The 15,970-nt window shown below is 47.6% G+C and overlaps 1 protein-coding gene across 1 annotated transcript; it reads right to left on the bottom strand.

The window, feature by feature from the left end:
• Window positions 1-3,006: 3,006 nt before the first annotated feature.
• Window positions 3,007-15,727, bottom strand: TNFSF15 (TNF superfamily member 15). The gene is made up of 4 exons (XM_032200473.1): window positions 15,530-15,727; window positions 9,074-9,125; window positions 8,660-8,707; window positions 3,007-3,434 (listed from the first exon to the last, which is right to left on the bottom strand). The coding sequence occupies exons 1-4, from the start codon at window positions 15,725-15,727 to the stop codon at window positions 3,007-3,009; spliced, it is 726 nt and encodes a 241-aa protein (XP_032056364.1).
• Between the last annotated feature and the right edge of the window lie 243 nt (window positions 15,728-15,970).

Raw genomic sequence — 15,970 nt, 5'->3', positions numbered from 1 at the left:
TCATCCTCTATAACTTCATAAAAGCTTTCCCACGTAGTTGCTGAGAATCACCTGTCCTGGAGAGGTTGTTTAAGTCTTTTCTTTATGACATATGCCACGTTCTTTGCTGTGCTAGTCACATTAAGTGCCTCCATGTGGTGGTCTGCAAGACCTGCAAATGTCATGTTTTCATGAATTTGGATCATATTTTGGGCACACAACAAAGGGATCAGCAGCTCAGAAGGACTCGGTGTGGGGTGCTGAGAGAATGTTTGAGAAAATCTAAGAAATGGCAAGTCTTAGGGTTTCCCTAAGAACATCCTTTTCCTGAACTTGCGATCTCACCACATTTTTTGATGGTACGAAGGGAAAAATGGGATTTCTGAGCAGTAGGAACAGCCCTGCCAAGGTGGTGAATGATGAGTTGCCCTTTCTGAGAAATAACAACTAGATTGTATGCTAGGTGCTGAGTAGATACATATGGAGTAACTCCTCTTGTCTCCAAGAGGTAGTTTTAGCATAAGAGACTGAACAGATGAAGGAAACATAGCAATAAGTGTTTAAAAATGGAAGTGAATCTAGCTAATAAAAGAATTACAGGATATTTTGGCCAAGAGCATTTGCAGCTACTAGCAGGTACACCACCTTCACTTTCTGATGTCTTGATCTATTTTCAAATAGCAGTTTTCTGACATGATTATAAGAGAGAAGTGTGTGGAAATTTAGATTTGGGCAAAGGGGTGTATTTATACTTAATGGATAGAGCCAAGAAAGAAGGAAGGTGCCTGAGGGAGACACGGATCAAGAGGACAGCTGGGATGTGGGTGTGGGGAAAGTGAAGACTTTGACAAGTCAAAGAAAGGATGAGAAGCTGAACTCTAAGGAAGTTTTGATGCAGCAGCAATGTCAAGGTGTCCTAGGTGGGCTATACTGCATAGTGGACCAACATCTGATGCCTAGACTTGAGGAGCAGAAAGCAAGAAAGACATCCGCTGAGGAAAGAAGAGCAAGGCAAGATGCCAACATCCTAGCTTTTAATACTGTGTATTTCAGTACTGTGCTTAATACTGCCTCAGTGTAGATAAAACAGTGAAGGGTGACTGAGAACCTACTATGGGACCAAGGCACTGCAGAATAGGGAAGGATGGTCAAAAAGCTTGCTTTTCTGAGATAATTTAACTAGATAAAAGATCTGCCAGGATTAAGAAGCATAGTGGTGTTGTTAGCCCAGAAGTGCTTATACCCAGGCCATGAAGAGGTAGAGACCCAGATATTGGTTGGATTTCTCACCTCTCTGCCTCTCTCTTCCCTTTGTACCCTAATCTGCTTGGCCCTTCTCTGTGCTTCAGTTGTGTTTTGCCTTCTCATCTCAAACAGATCTTTATATAGCAATAAATTGTCTCTGCTTGGAAGAGGTTTGCTGTGGCCAAAGCAGCCCACTGCTGGTCAGGCTGCAATGTCGCACGTGGTCTTTTGTAGCTGGGCTGTCTCTGCCAGAGAGCTCCTCTGCCCACTCAAGCTGTTCAGCTGCAAGCCCCTGTCTCCAGTCCTGTGGGTCCCCTGGCCTTGGTGCCCGTGTGGCACTAACAGCCTGCTATTGGGCCCCGCCATGGCTTTGGGTGGAAACAATAGCTAGGGAATCACTCCTTGCTCTCACTTCCACCCAAGAAGTAGAAAACAGAGGGAGCCTGATGAGGTAAGGAGGAAAAAAAAAAAAAAAAGAGCTGCAGTGAGCAAAGCCTGGCCACTGGCCAGCCCCTGCAGAACAGCTGCATGGTAGGTGCTTAGGTGTGAGACCTCCGGGCAGTTAAGAGTGTGAAGCCTGCATCTACTGGAATACAACCTGAGTCATTGTCAGTGATGTATTTATTGTGGGAGGAGAAGGAAAGCTGTGGAATTTCCCTGAGAGACAGCAAGGCCCATGAAAAAAAGTAAGTGTGAGATGGGAAGTGAGTGCTCCTGAGATCTGCACCTGGCTGTGGCACACCATGACCTTCTCTTTAGATCCGAAAACCTTTTGTATGGGCAGCTGGTTGGCAGCCCTCGCCCAGGCAAAGGCTGGGGAGTCCTTTGAGTTTTGCAGACTGCTGTAGCAGTGGTTGCAAGGGGGAGAGCACCAAAGCAGTGATTTTTTTAGTTGCACTTGCTTTCAATTAAACGGATTGGAAAACCAGTTATTGCAGAATGTTTCTCTTGAAATTTCAGTGGTTGATTTTCAATAGTGCAGAAAATTTTGTTGCGTGCCTCTGTTTTGTTTTTTTTTTCTGTTTTCCTAATGTTAGGATCTGACAGGGGGATTCCACTGTCATGCTGAAACAGAAAGCATTTCTGCGTTTTATCTAGAAGTTTTACATAAAGGCCTAAGCCTACATATTGACTTACATAACTGTAAACAATTTCCTGGAAAAAAAATAATCAGGTAGCTTCTGCAAAACGCAATATAATTTTAATCTACTTTACAGGGAAGTTGGAAGGGATTAATTAAGCAGTTAATGATTAATGTGGGTTTTATATTAGTGCAAAGTACTGATCAAATCTATTTGTAAGGAAATGTTAAAAAATAATTACCTTTTAGAGCTGAGAGTCTAAAGTGAGGTAATGCAAAACTATACTGGAAGTGCTGGGGAAAGTTTAAAATGCTTTTTTTTTTTTTTTTTTGAGATGAGGAAATTATATATTAGAAGAGGAGTTAGTGATGCAGCCTAGCTGTAGTATTCAGGATAAATAGGCCTGTCCCACACATATAACAGGTCCCTCCCAAGCAATCAAAGTTTTGAAGAGCTCTTAGCTTTTGCTTTCAAAACCTTCTATTTTCCTCTAGCCTGACTTGCATTTTTCTGGATTTTTTTGCTTTGTTTCAATTCAGCCTGTGGCTTCAGCTTTCCCTACCCCATAATTTAAGGCTGCAGAGAGTGCTGCAGGTGAGTGACAGTACAAAAGGAGCACAGAGACCAGCACCCCGACGTGCCCTCACCAAACCAGAGTCCTGCAGGGCCATGTCAACCCCCACCAGCTGCTGCCAGAGACCTACAGTAAAAAGGCACCAAAGAAGGTTTTGTGCTCCTTAGTGTAATCCACCAGCTTAATGTCGCTAACGTTGACCATCAGCTTGTCTCCTACTTCTAAGGAGACCACAGCTCCCAGATAAATGGGCTGGAACCAGCTGTTCCCTTCTTCACGGAGGGTCTTGGTGCTGGTCAGCAGCTGGGTGGGCTCGGGGTAGCTGTCGGTGACTTTGGTGATGATGGCCGTGACAGAATTTGCTTTCCCTGAACTTTCAATGTGCCCTCGGAAAGTGACCTGAGCATAGACATAGTAGTCCCCAGACACAGGTATCACCAGTGAGTTGCTGAAATAACTCAGGTTGTTCTTGGTAAAGGCCAAGCCTCGCTTGTCTTCCCACTGCAGGATTGGCAGGTGGTTTCCCATGGTGCTGGCAAAATCTTGTTTCTTCACTGTGGGACAAAGAGAGAGGGAGAAGAGATGGGTTACTTTGCATCCTGCTGAATGTGCTAACGGATCTCTACTCCAAAGGCGAATTAAAACACCAGGAGAGAAACCTTCTTATTTTACAGCTAGAAAGCTGAGACAAAGTTGGCTGCAGGCCAACTGGCAAGTGGCATTTTTGGAGCATGCCTGGCAGTGTTCGGATCTGAGCCATCAGGAGCCAAAACTGGAAAACCTCAGCCAGAGCAGGTTGCAGCAGGGCTAGGCTACAACTGGACACCCTAGGTGGTGTGACAAGGCCATCCTTCCCGAAGGCTGAATCTCACAGCACCATGGGGAAGTACAGATGGCTTTACCCCACAGTTCTGAGTATAAACCTTGTCCTGAAGTGAAAGCAGTGCTGGGGAGTTGTACAGACCTGTGCTGCAATGGTTCACACCTGTACATCTTGGTTCAGGGCACTAGTAAGAGGCATTAGAGCAATGTTTTCTTGAGTTGCAGTGGACTGAAGTTATGTTTATGCCACCATAGTGCTAATGCAGGATAACAGATGCTATTTGCTTGCAAAAGTTTCACAACAGTCAGCACGATCTGTCATCGAGCACTGAGACCCTTGAACTTTTCCTGCCAAGTTGCTTTTGGTTAGCCCTTGCACCCAGCTTTCCTTGTGGGTGTTCACAACAAGATCTTTTGCTGTACAACTGCCTTTCATTTACTGGTGCCCTTTGATTTTACCATAAAACTAGAATACCCCAATGTGCTTTAAAAAGACCAGTTTCAAAGTAACACTTTATATTAAAACCCAGTTTTATCTCAGTGTTTTGAAAATGTTTTGATGGAGCAAAACACTAAGCTTGATGTTATCTTCAGCTTTATTTCTTCTGACAGACCGTTTTGTTTGTTTTTTAACAGAACTCTAATCCAGGCCATAGCATTGGTCTGATCCAAGCAGAGGCTGAGGATGCTCCTCAGGTTGCAGAGGCTTTTGGGAAGAATCAGGGAGCTGCTGCCCTCTTCCCTTCACCTCTCCTCTGCTGCTCTGACTTTATTCACATGACAGTCAGCAAAACAAGCCTTAGGACTTATTCCTTCTGCACAGCAGCAAAAGAGTTTTCTCTGCCCTTAACCAACTGCCACATAAAATTGTTGTGCTAAAACAGCAGCTGAGGTGGTGAAGAGCATACATGCTGCGGAGATTCTGCTAGGTGTTAGAGCAAACCTGGAAAGTTGATGTTAAACAGCGAGAAAGACTGAGTCAACTGATTTCCAGGAAACCAATCCTTTTTCTTTTTCATGAACTTAGGTTAATGTTTAAACTTGATTTTGATTCAGTGTTTGGGGAAGAGGTGTGTGCATGGGCAGGGAGGCAAGATGAATGCAGGTAAGGGAGAGCTTTGAAGTGCTTGGCAATGACCTTTAGGTTTACCCTGGGTGACATGAGATTCAGGAAAATGAATATGCTCAGTCCCATGGCATCCTTTTTTTCTGGCAATAGATAACCAATGAGGAGACAAGCAGATGTTAGAAGTGCAATTTCTTGCATATTCTTCAAGTATACCAACAAAATAATGGCATTTTTTTTTTCTCAGCCTGCCTGTCAGCGCTGCTGAAGAATTATATCTGTCTATTTTTACCCAGGAGGCAAAGCACATGAAGAGAGTATTTCTGTATGGGAAGGCAATAGACAGGGATTGTGACAGCAAGCCAAGCTAAAATATAGAAGTATTATAAGGACTATGAGGCTTACAGCCAACAAAGCGTTGCCTGATACACAAAGAGGAGTAAAGGAAAGTGAAAGTATTTGTGGTCTGCCTTCATCCTCTTCTACCTTCATCTCATAGCCTCGGGTGCCTGTGCAGGGACTGGGCTGCATCCTGGCAAAAACTAAAGTAGCAGTTGGGTCACGCTGATTACAACAGCTTGGGGTAAGACCTCTCAGAGTTGAGGTGGTAACAGAGGGAAGCTTGTTTGAGGTAGAGGATCAGAAAATTTCCCAAAAATGTCCTGGGCTCTTTTCCATCTTTTGAAGTTTGTGGGAAAATTGCGGAGAAGCTTCATGAGATTTTTTTTTGTTGTTGTTGTGTACAATGACGCACTTAAAATGTCAGTGACACTTAATTCTTCAATGTTTTTAAATAACTAAAAGGCAACTCGAAGTACATGATTTCATAACTTCTAGAATTAGGCAACTCTAAGTTTTGTAGCTATAACCTTCCTTTTAGGCTAGTGCTCACTGCAATGATGCTCTGTTTCCATGTTGGTTATTTTTTTCTATGCTTTAGAGATATGCCAAGAGGAAAAAATGCATGTTCAAATGCCTTTGAATATGGTATAACTTCTTTTCTAGCAGTATTTTTACTTCTCATTGATTTATTTCTTAAATATATGGAGCTGCACTTTCAGCAAATATACATATTACACTAATCCTCAAAGTAAATAAAATCTGCTTTTAGTAAGGGATTCATTGCTACAGCTCCTTCAAGTTTCCTCTGCATTTTTAATTTCTGGTATCACTTACGTGCCAGATTTCTTCTCTTTTCCAAAGATCCCTTTCAGTTTAGTTTCTTGTTGGGGAATCCCCATTGCTTAGCAGCTCTTGGGTGCATGTTGGTGAACTTGTGGGGTTTCTACAATTCATGGCCCTCACTGGTGTGATGGCCTAATACTGTCAGCTGTATTATAAGAAAGATGAGGGGCTGAGTCTCCTGTGGAGTACAGCTTTGTGTGGCATGTACTGCAAAGTGCAATGGCTGCAGAGTCACTGTTGCTCAAGATCATGCCCTGGGAGTTTAATTACTATTCTTAGAAGGTTCGACAACCAAGTTGAATCAGAAAGTGTTTTTCTACCCAGATTTAGTGGAGTGCTTATTATAATTAGCATCATGATAAATGCCACCCAGGTACTTGATGGGGTTTCTGCAACATGCATCCAGCTGTGCTCCAGGCTGGTGACAGGGAGGAATAGGCATTGGTCTGCATCTTTCCCTCTATGCTGACCGTGCCATTCTTTACTAGCTACAGCCACCAGGGAGATGAGATGTCAGTGTCATGATAGGTTCAACATGCTCGATACGTGTTAAAAAGGCCAAGAGCAGGTGGAGAAATTTTCATAAAGGAACAGAGACCAAAACATTGAGTCATCCTGCTACTGTTAATTCAGTGGTGCATTCCCATACTAAGTACTCCAGCTAGTTCTCATTCCCCTCGCTCCTCTGTTCTCACCTTCATAATATATGTTCCTAGATCTAGAAGGAGACAGAGAGGAGCAGATAGGGATCTGGAAGAGATTTCCTGTGAGGGAGAGTACCTAGTCTACTATTTTCACTGTGCAGATGGTGCCTGTTTTGGTGGAATGTAGGAAATATCTAAAGAATAATTATTCCTTTTTTGCTTTCTATGCACAAGTCAGTCACAGGTCCTGAGAAGCAAAGAGCAGGATGACACCCAAGAAGTTACTATAGAACCAGTTTAGAATAGCACAGCTTTCTGACTATGGTGCACCACTAAGTTTGGGAAGTCACTGCTTACAGGGTGTGGAGAAGCCCCAGAATATGCCAGGGCTCAACAGGCTGCCCAGAGGAGCTGTGGGTGCCCCATCCCTGGCAGTGCCCTAGGCCAGGATGGATGGAGCTGGGGGGCAGCTTGGGCTGGTGGGAGGGATTAGATGGGTTTGGGCTTAGATGGGCTTTAAAGGTCTCTTCTAACACAAACCATTCTGAGACTCAAAAAAAAAAAAAAGAAAAAAAAAGCTTAAAGACAAGTTCATGGAAGTCTGGTTTCCTGATGGCTATGTAGCACAGCAGCCTAGGTCCCGGACCCCATTTTGCACAGAAAAGGAGTGAGAAAAACATCTCAGCTTTTTCCTTCTCATGGCTAACAGCGATGGGGCTGAAACAGCAGGCTGGGGTGGACAGGCAGCATCCCGGGGGCACTGCTTGGGAATGATGGTGAAGGAGTTCTTACAAATGGGAGGCCTGAGGAAATTTGTAGTAAACTGTTGGGTGCTTCCCTGCGACAAGAGGACTTTTGTGCAACCCAGGGAAGTTCCTGTCAGCAGCGCAGCGCTTTGGCTGCAGCTCTGAGTCAGCCACCCCGGGAGCTTTTGGGTCTCAGTCATGTGGCAACTTGGGAAATGGGGGAACCTCTGTTAGCAGATGTGGTCCTTCTGCTCCTGCCAGCTTGCATTTACGCAAGGATGTGCTTTGAGCAAGGACAGGCCCATTTGGATGTTCTAGCAACCTGCGTGAGGAAGGAGATGGGACCGAGGGTGTGCATTAGGAAGGAATTTGTGGATTAGTGAAAGTAAACAATGCCAGGGAAAAACTGAGCCCTGAAGCACTAGTTGCTTCAACCCCATATGTAAATTTGTGTGAAGCTTCATGCAGCTTCTTGCGTGGTTCAGGTTACTGCGGTGCTCCCCTGGGACAGCACACAGGGTGCTGGGGAAGCCTCTGCAATGCAAATTGCCTTAGTGGACAGATGGGAGAAGCTCAGAGCTGCTGGGGGGCCCTTCAGCACTCCGTCCCATCCAGATGGGAATCTGCCGTGAACCTGTTCCCCTTCTGGTAATCCCTAAATTTTCCAGGAAGGTGGAGCTGGTGGGAGGGGGGAGGGCTCAGGACAGCAGCCTTGGTGCGATGAGAGCCCCAGCTCCGTGGTGAGATCACCCAGCCCCCCCCTCCCATGGCAGCGCTTTGCGAGGGCGTTTTCCTGTCACGTACGGGCTCAGAGGGGTTCAGCTGGGCACAGCTCTTCCCTTGCTTGCTCCAACGTGTTAGAGATGATCACACCAAAAAGAGGCAGCTATTTCATAGGAACGTAGTGTGTGTGGCTTCAGTCAGGGCTTGCAAAAATAGGGGCCCTAAAACTGGACTTATTGACCTCATTTGGCTTCGAAACTGGTAGTTCTTCCTAAATCACAGCTCACTGGGCTCCTTTCCGAAGAAAGTGGGCACTCATGCTTGGTTTCAGGGGCCTGAGCACTCACTCGGTGGCAGCAACCACCAGGAGAAGTGGTACTGGTCCCAGAGGCACTGGCTGCCTCTCCTCTGTGGACCCTTCCCTATGCACACCGCTTTGTTAAATCTGCAGCGCCGAGCGAGGCAAAGTCGATGACTATTTCTCCCCTGCTTCTTACAACACCTGATCCTATCAGAGCCGTATAAACTGAGGTTTTTGCACTGCAACAGCTGTAAGGCCCGAAGGGAACGCTTTGGTATTGAACAAGCATTACCTGTCAGGTGCGCTCTTGGCTTCTCTGCACTGGGAATTGTATCTGTAACTGAAGGGAAAAGAGAAAAAAAAAAGGGTTAAGTGAGTGGAGGGGGAGTGCTCCTCTGCTTGGCTGGGCACAGGGTGTGCATGGGCTCCAAATCTGCATTTTTACTCTCTGGGGGAGTTGTACTGGTCCCAGTGAGCTGCTGGGGAGGTGTGGGCCCATGCTGGGATGGGGACAGAAATGCTTGTCCCTCACTACAGCCCCAGCTGTCCCCCATCTCCCTGCCTCCTGTGGCTTATTCTGCCCTGCCTAGTGTGGATCTGGGCCATGAGTGTGGGTGGGGAGGTGTCGGCACTGGGCGCAGAGGCAGCAATTGCAAAACCTCAGTAAACAAAGGTGCCGGGGATGGGAAAGGGACAGCAAACTTACCAGTCTTTAGTGCCCGCTGCTTCAGAAAGTGAGAGCCCCGCTCGTCTGCGACCTATGGGAGAGAAGTGCAAATGGTTACCTCCAGGGCTCCTCCACAAGGGTCCGGTTTGTGATATCCCAGAAAATGTGGGATGGTACACTGATATCTTCCACCTCTGCTACAACTTTTAAGTAAAAGGACAAGTCCCAACAAAGCTTTGCCTCATTGCAAGAGTTTTTTTTTTTTTTTTTTTTTTTTTTTTTTTTTTACTGTTTGTTTGAAACCACCCACATCTTAGAAAAGGTGCCAGGGACAGGAGCTGGGCTCCTGTGATGGCTGGGTTTCACTCCAGCCTTGTTCATGGGCTGGATGAGCCCATGGCAGTGCTGGGGCAGAGGCCATTGCTAACTCTCCTGTGCGACCACGTGTCCACCCAGCACTGCTGCTTGGTGACTCCTGTCCCCATGCATGCAGCAAAACAGAGCAAGCAGAGCAATGTGAGACATTCTTCCCTTCTTCCCTGCTTTACATCTCAGCAGGGCTGAGTAAATTGCATCCAAAACGCCAGCAAAGAAAGTGAGAGGTGTACTAGCTACAGACCTGCTGCTTCCCCTGCATCCCTTTCTGAGTTATTTCAGACTGTAAGTCTATCACTTAGGTCTGCCTTGAAATCTTGGGAGCCCCAGGGCAAGGCAGGCTGTTTCATGTTCGCTTGCATCTTACGTGTAAATGTTCCTCTAGCACTGAGCACCAGCATATTTATGACCCATCCCTGTCATAACAGGGCCTGTACCAAGCGGTGCTGACATTTGGGTCAAGTTGCAAAAAAGGGCCAGCCACTGGCTCCATGCCATGCGCCTCCGGGTGGCTCCCGAGTTATCCTGCAGGGCCTGTGGCTCCTTGCCAGGAGCAAGCCCTGCTATTGCAGCCTGAACCCAGCATGCTGCAGGGGGAAGGAAGGAGCTGCGGGATGCTGACACTGGATGTGGCCTCCCCGTGGCATGGGGAGCATCTTCCCTTGTGCTTGTGCCAGGCACAGTGCTTGGTAGGAAGATGCTGGCAGTGCGGCTGCAGGTAGCTGGTGGTTGGGGATATGCAGCCAGCTCGGGGCTGCCTGGTGAGGTATGGTGTGTGTCAGGGATGGCTGCAATGAATTTAATGGGTACTGCAAGCTGCCACTGACCGGCTTGCAACAGATGGTATGATGCGCATTGGTCAAAAACCAGGCTGAAATAATATCAGCATGTAGGTGCTGAAGTTGTCACCTGGTGGCTGCATCTCACACAGCTCCAAGTATTGCAGGAGAAGTTGAAAATGCATAATTTACACAGGTTATGGCAAGGAGAGTATGTGAGGGGAAGAATCAGGTCATATGGGACTGCTGGCTGCTCTGGTGAGCCCGAAGATACTTCACCAGCAGTGAGCAGCCATGTGCTGCTGCAGAAAAACATCATTTCTGAAATAATGGCTCCAGTGTGTTGGAAAAGAAATGGAGAAGGAAAAATATCTTTTTTTTTTTTTTTGCCCTCCCTTTCTGCTGTGAACACATACACACAGAGCCCAGGCACAGGCTGCCCTGCAGGAAAGGTCATCTAGGAGAGAGGCTGGGAGAAAGATGGGTGATGGCTGAGAGAGGAATGGTGCTGAGGTGTCTGCGCCTCTCATTATCACCGATGACTTTCTCTGAGGTCCTGCCTGCTTGCTGTGGTGTCTGAATGCAACTGATGGGACACAGTCAGAGCAAGGTGACTGTCCTTCCCCTGGTGAGAAGCACAAGGTCGTGTCGAGGATTTCCCTCAAACATCCCCTTTGCTTTCCACCAGATGCCTATGTGTATATTTGCAGCTTTATTTATGTGGCCCTTCCTATATATTTACCAAGTTACATATTTCCTAACAATGCTAAGTACCACAAAGAGCTATAAATCAATCACAAACCTATGTTTAATCATCTAACTTCAGTGGGACTGGTTATTTAAAGCCCAACTTCTGCCGAAGTAGTTTATATACGCACAGCGTTGCAATACAAGCAGAAATGATGGGGAAGTGGGAAGGATCTCAAGAAGAATCCTGCTGCTTTATCAAAAATGCTCAATTTACTTGTTTCCAAAGAACACCGAGTGAATAGTCCTCACGGAGCAGCTGCTTTTCTACATGCTAAGGGACAGCGCATTACATTACATAAGCAGGGTATTACAGGGTGTGAATTATTCTTTTATGTGGCAAAGGTAGTTTTTTTTTTTTTTTTTTTTTTTCCTGATTGTGCTGGTTGATTGGGATACAACTCTTCTAAACTTTCAAAGAAGAATACTTCAGTACCAGAAAATGCCACATAATGGTATTAATAATATTTGTCCTAAAGATGTACATTGATGGTGTAGTTGAGGTGCATAAAGAGCATTCAGGATGAATGAAATGAGGGAGAGCCAAGCAGCATGAGATAGTACAGAAATCATTTACACAATTAGATTTTTTCTCTATTTTCCCTTATTGCTTAGCTGTGATTCTGAAAAGTTCAGACCATGGCCTCAGTTTTCCCTTCAGTTACTCCAGAGAGATTGTAGCCAGTGCCAAGTGACTTTGAAAATCCTACCCTACAGCTGACATGGGGACAAAGGATTTCTCCAGCAGCTCTGCTTACCCTGAAGACTGCAGTATACAACACACTGCTCTATTGCTTTGATACCAAGAGTGTCCAAAAGCCCCAGTGCATCTACATCCATGTCTTGCTAAAGCCAAGGAGAAGGACCAAACATCCCCTGAGCACGTGCTTTGCCTCTCGTACCTCAAGGAGGGGCTGGGGTTGTCCAGGGGAACTGCCTGGGAAAAGCAGCTTGGTGCTGGAGGCAGGGGGATTAATAAGCAAAATCCCCCCCCTGCCTCCCCAGGCTCCTTCACCGCTCTGTTTTTAGCACAAGATGCTAATTTACAGGCAGGTCTCTGCAGGGCATGCACGGTACCTGCACCCCCAATTTTGTTTGCTCCAGGGGTGCTGCATGACCTGGACAAGATATGTCTGGTCCCCTGCTGCTGAAAGCTGCCCTTGGTGGGAGCTTTTTGGCAGGGCCATGGCATGTGCTGACATCTCTGTCCATGAAGCATGAAGCAGCACTTTCCCGATATTTGGAAGGGCAGTCCTGCACACGTAGGACTGGATGCAGTGCTCCCTGCTGCTCCCCAAACACCTCCCCATCCCTAAGGATCAGGAAGCCATTTGGGGGTCTCATTCCCATTTGGACAGGCCACGAGGGCTTCTGGCTCTGCACAGGTTATAGTTCTGCCTGTCTCATCTAAGCATTGCTGCTGTATCCTTTTGTACTGCAGGAGGGAGATCTAGGTGGAGCTGCTAAGACTTTAAAGTCCCTCCCATCCTGTGGCACCTCCCGTCTCCATTGCAAGGCTGACATGGCACACGCATTCATGTGCAACCCGTAGGACTGTTTCTGGATTGAGTTTCCCATTTCACTGCTTGTGGCCCTGCCATGCGAAGGATGCCACCAACAGAAGCCCAAGTACCAACATCTGCAGGTCAGGACTTGACTCTCTGCGTTATGGGGCTAGCAGAGTGAGTTGCTAAGACAGATGGAGATACTTTCCTGGCTGCTTTGTTCTTCCCCTTGGTGGATCTGTGCACTCAGGCTGAAATTTGACTTCCCTTTTACAGATTTCCTGCTAATAGCCCAAGCCATGTGTCATTGCTTAAAGATCTCTTTCCTCACCTCGCTCTGTCTTGAAACACGAAAGAAAGTGATTTGTACTTCCAAAAGGGAAGCTGTGTAGTGAGCCTGGAAGGTGTCCAGGGAAGCCAGCATCAAGGCGTCAATTATTCATGCAAGACGCAACATACCACAAGAAAGAGAGAGCCGGTGGTTAACACATGTTGCTGTAATGACATAATTTGCCCTGCTCTTTCCTGAAAGAGGCATTTCCAGAGGAAAAGGTGAGTTTATGCCCCTTCTGAGGAGTATGTGACAGCATGTGCCCCCACACAGAAGCTGAGATGAGCAAACCATCGTACCCTGCAGGCAAACTGAAGAGGCACACCCCTGTTGCACAACCCTTCTCATCCTCCTTGCTCCAGGAAGGACGGGTTCAGGGATTTACTACGTTTGCTTCTCACCTGCCTGGCTGCACCAGTGCCTCCCAGGAGTTGCTGGGGCCAAGTCCCTCCTGCTGCCCCGGGCTGGCCCAAGTGCAGGAGGAAGGGAAAATCTGGCAGGTGCAGGCTGAGCTCTGGGCCTGGGGCAACAAGAGGGCTCCTCCTGTGAGCTCAGTGCTGCAAGGGACAGTGAGTCAACCCACATCTGGTGCAAACTGGGACCGGTCCACCTGCTCCCAGTATGCCCAGGACACCCGCACCCAAAAGCTGTGTGCAGAGAGCTCCAACATGCATGCCTGGTCCCAGACAAGTTCTTCTGGCCCAGGATATCAAGGGTGTGTGTGAAGAAGGCATCCTTTAACCATGTGGTTCACACTCTTCAAATGCAGATGGAAACGCAAAAAGATGTGATCCTGAGAGCCTATACACCCAGAAACTCTCCCCTGGACTGAGCTGGGCTGTGCTGAGCTGCAGGACTGAGCGCCTGTACTCAGCCCACAGCATGGCTCTTAGGGGGATTAACAGCAAACTCCGCAGGCAGACAAATCCACCCAGCTGCGCTCTGTTGCTGGACAACACTGGTGACACTGTCAGTGATCCTTGGAGTGAATGAAATAGGCAGCAAAGGCAGGATCCTATGGAATTGCAGCTAGGCACTCCACCCACTTGGCTTGGCACAAGCGCCGTGGGCAGGCAGCCAGCCCTGATGATTTTCCCTCCCTCAGTAGGACACGCAGCGGCTGTAACTCATCTGATCACCTCGTTACATCACTGTGGGAATACTATGCACTAACAAGTCAGTGTAGATGCACGGAAGTACATGCTCGTGTAATCCAGGCTAGAGCAAATCTAATGGTTTATATTGCGCTTTTCCTCTTTAGAAGCCAAACCCGGTCGCAAATATTTTTCTCCACTAACTCTGCCAGCAAGGTTAACAGCCAGGAACACGTTAGTCCTATCAAACAGCTAGCATTATACTATTTCTTTTTACAATTGTTTCAAGAATGGAACTTTCTGCTTGGTACTGGAGAACCTCAGAGGATGGGAACAGAAAGAGCAATGAGACCGTCCGAAATGCCTTTTCACTCCGTGTGTACCCACTCCAACTGGCCTAAATAATAGCGAGGATAGCGCAGCAGCATGTACATGTGCAAGAAATCAGTAAATTTAGCTGTCTGATGTACTATGCAGGGCTGTCATACTTCCTTTCAGCTGTGCCTGAAGTTACAACTGGGTAACGTGGATGGACTCAGGAGCTGGCTCTGTTTGGGTGTGAGATGCCGGCCGTGCAGACTTGGGGTCAAAGCAGGGCTAGTGCTGCTCTGTGCAGCCGAGCACGCACATGCGTGCAGCTACAGACACAGCTGACAGACTGTCCAAACATCTGCAGGCAAAATGTTTCCTACATCTGAAGTTCGCTCTTAAGGCCGCTTACTAACACTGTTTTCTTTTGCTGTTCCATAAGTATACATACATGACAAGCAGGCTAATTAGGTGGGGAAATTCAGACCTGAAGCTAAAATTCCTTTAAACCTTAATTCTTCAGACCCAAATGCACAACTCTTCCTCCTGGCATGGGGCAGTCCTGCTGGATTCATAGCCTGCAGTGGGTATAGACACTTGCAGGCTAACATAAGCAGGAGTGGGGCAGCACAGGAGAGCATTAGAAGTGACCACACCAGCCAGCCTGTATTGCTAGGAGCAAAGAGTTTACCTGTCTGTCAAAGAAAAAGGGCTCAGAAGTTCCCTGGATACAGAGAAAGCTTTGATGGAGAGTAAAAAAGTGGGATGCAAGCTTTAGGATCAGACTGTAGTTGTCCCAAATCTTATCTCTGCAGGAGTTTGCATTGATAATACAGGACAGCCCCAGCTGTCTGCCTGATCATGTACACATGCACTGACCCACTGACATCAGCAGCACGCTCAGCAGATGTTTGCTGGAACAGGACATGGTAGGGGAAGTCTCAGAGCTAATCCAAAAGAAAGGTGGAAAATGAGCCGTAGTATCAAAATCTGGCTGAAATCAGTGGAGAGACACAAATTTCTATCAACTAGAGCTTTCTCTTAAGCATTTTCTGCAACACGCCAGTAAAAGTTTTAAAGGTGTACGTTGTGCTGTGACCTTAGTGAAATTACGACAAGAGGAACAGAAACCGTTAGTTAAAAAGACCGAACGATCGTAAGAGTTGTCCCTGGCAGACTGTCTCTGAGTAAGGAAGGTGGAAGGTAACGGTGAACTTCTTGCCTTCCCTTAAACACGAGAAACTCATAAAGAGAGAAGAAGAACCAGAAAAACAAATAAGCAAACGACGGGGGAAGGGGAACGCCACGCTCCCCTCCTCGCGGGGCAGCAGGTCCGATGCACGGCAGAGCCTTACCTGGCCAGAGCAGGAGGTGGGGGCTCGGAGATTTCCAACCAGCAGGTAGGCAGTGGGCAATGCCAGCAGCAGCACGGCCAGCAGGCACAGCAGCACGGCGCATCGTATCCTCCTCAAGTCCTCCTTGAGGTGCATCCTGGAGGCTTGGCCGATCACTGGAGCCTCCTCCTCCAGGGTTATCTCAGCCCCGCGGTCCATGCCGGCGCTTGACGTGTGAGCTGCCGCTGAGCCTGGCTGGGAGCTGGCAACGGCAAAATCTCCTCTGGCTTCTGCCCTGCATGGAGACCCCCATTAAATAAGAGCTGCCCCGAGTGTGGGAAGGCACCGACACACGCACACCCTCCCTCCCGAGGAATGCACCGCCTACAATAGAAACCTAGCTCAGGGAAGGGAGCACCGCGGCTCATCGAGCTCCCCGAGGTGCCTGCTGCCTGCCTCCCT

The sequence above is a fragment of the Aythya fuligula genome, chromosome 19, assembly GCF_009819795.1.
Source record: "Aythya fuligula isolate bAytFul2 chromosome 19, bAytFul2.pri, whole genome shotgun sequence".
NCBI lineage: Eukaryota > Metazoa > Chordata > Aves > Anseriformes > Anatidae > Aythya > Aythya fuligula.
This window is presented reverse-complemented; position numbering and strand designations above follow the sequence as displayed.

Bases quoted from the DNA above. Each gene is read 5' to 3' on its own strand.
- TNFSF15 (XM_032200473.1), bottom strand. From the start codon at position 15,727: ATGGACCGCGGGGCTGAGATAACCCTGGAGGAGGAGGCTCCAGTGATC. The intron at 9,126-15,529 runs GTAAGGCTCTGC...TCTCTCCCATAG, and splicing joins CCACCTCCTGCTCTGGCCAG to GTCGCAGACGAGCGGGGCTC. The intron at 3,435-8,659 runs GTAATGCTTGTT...TTTGTCCCACAG, and splicing joins GCCAAGAGCGCACCTGACAG to TGAAGAAACAAGATTTTGCC.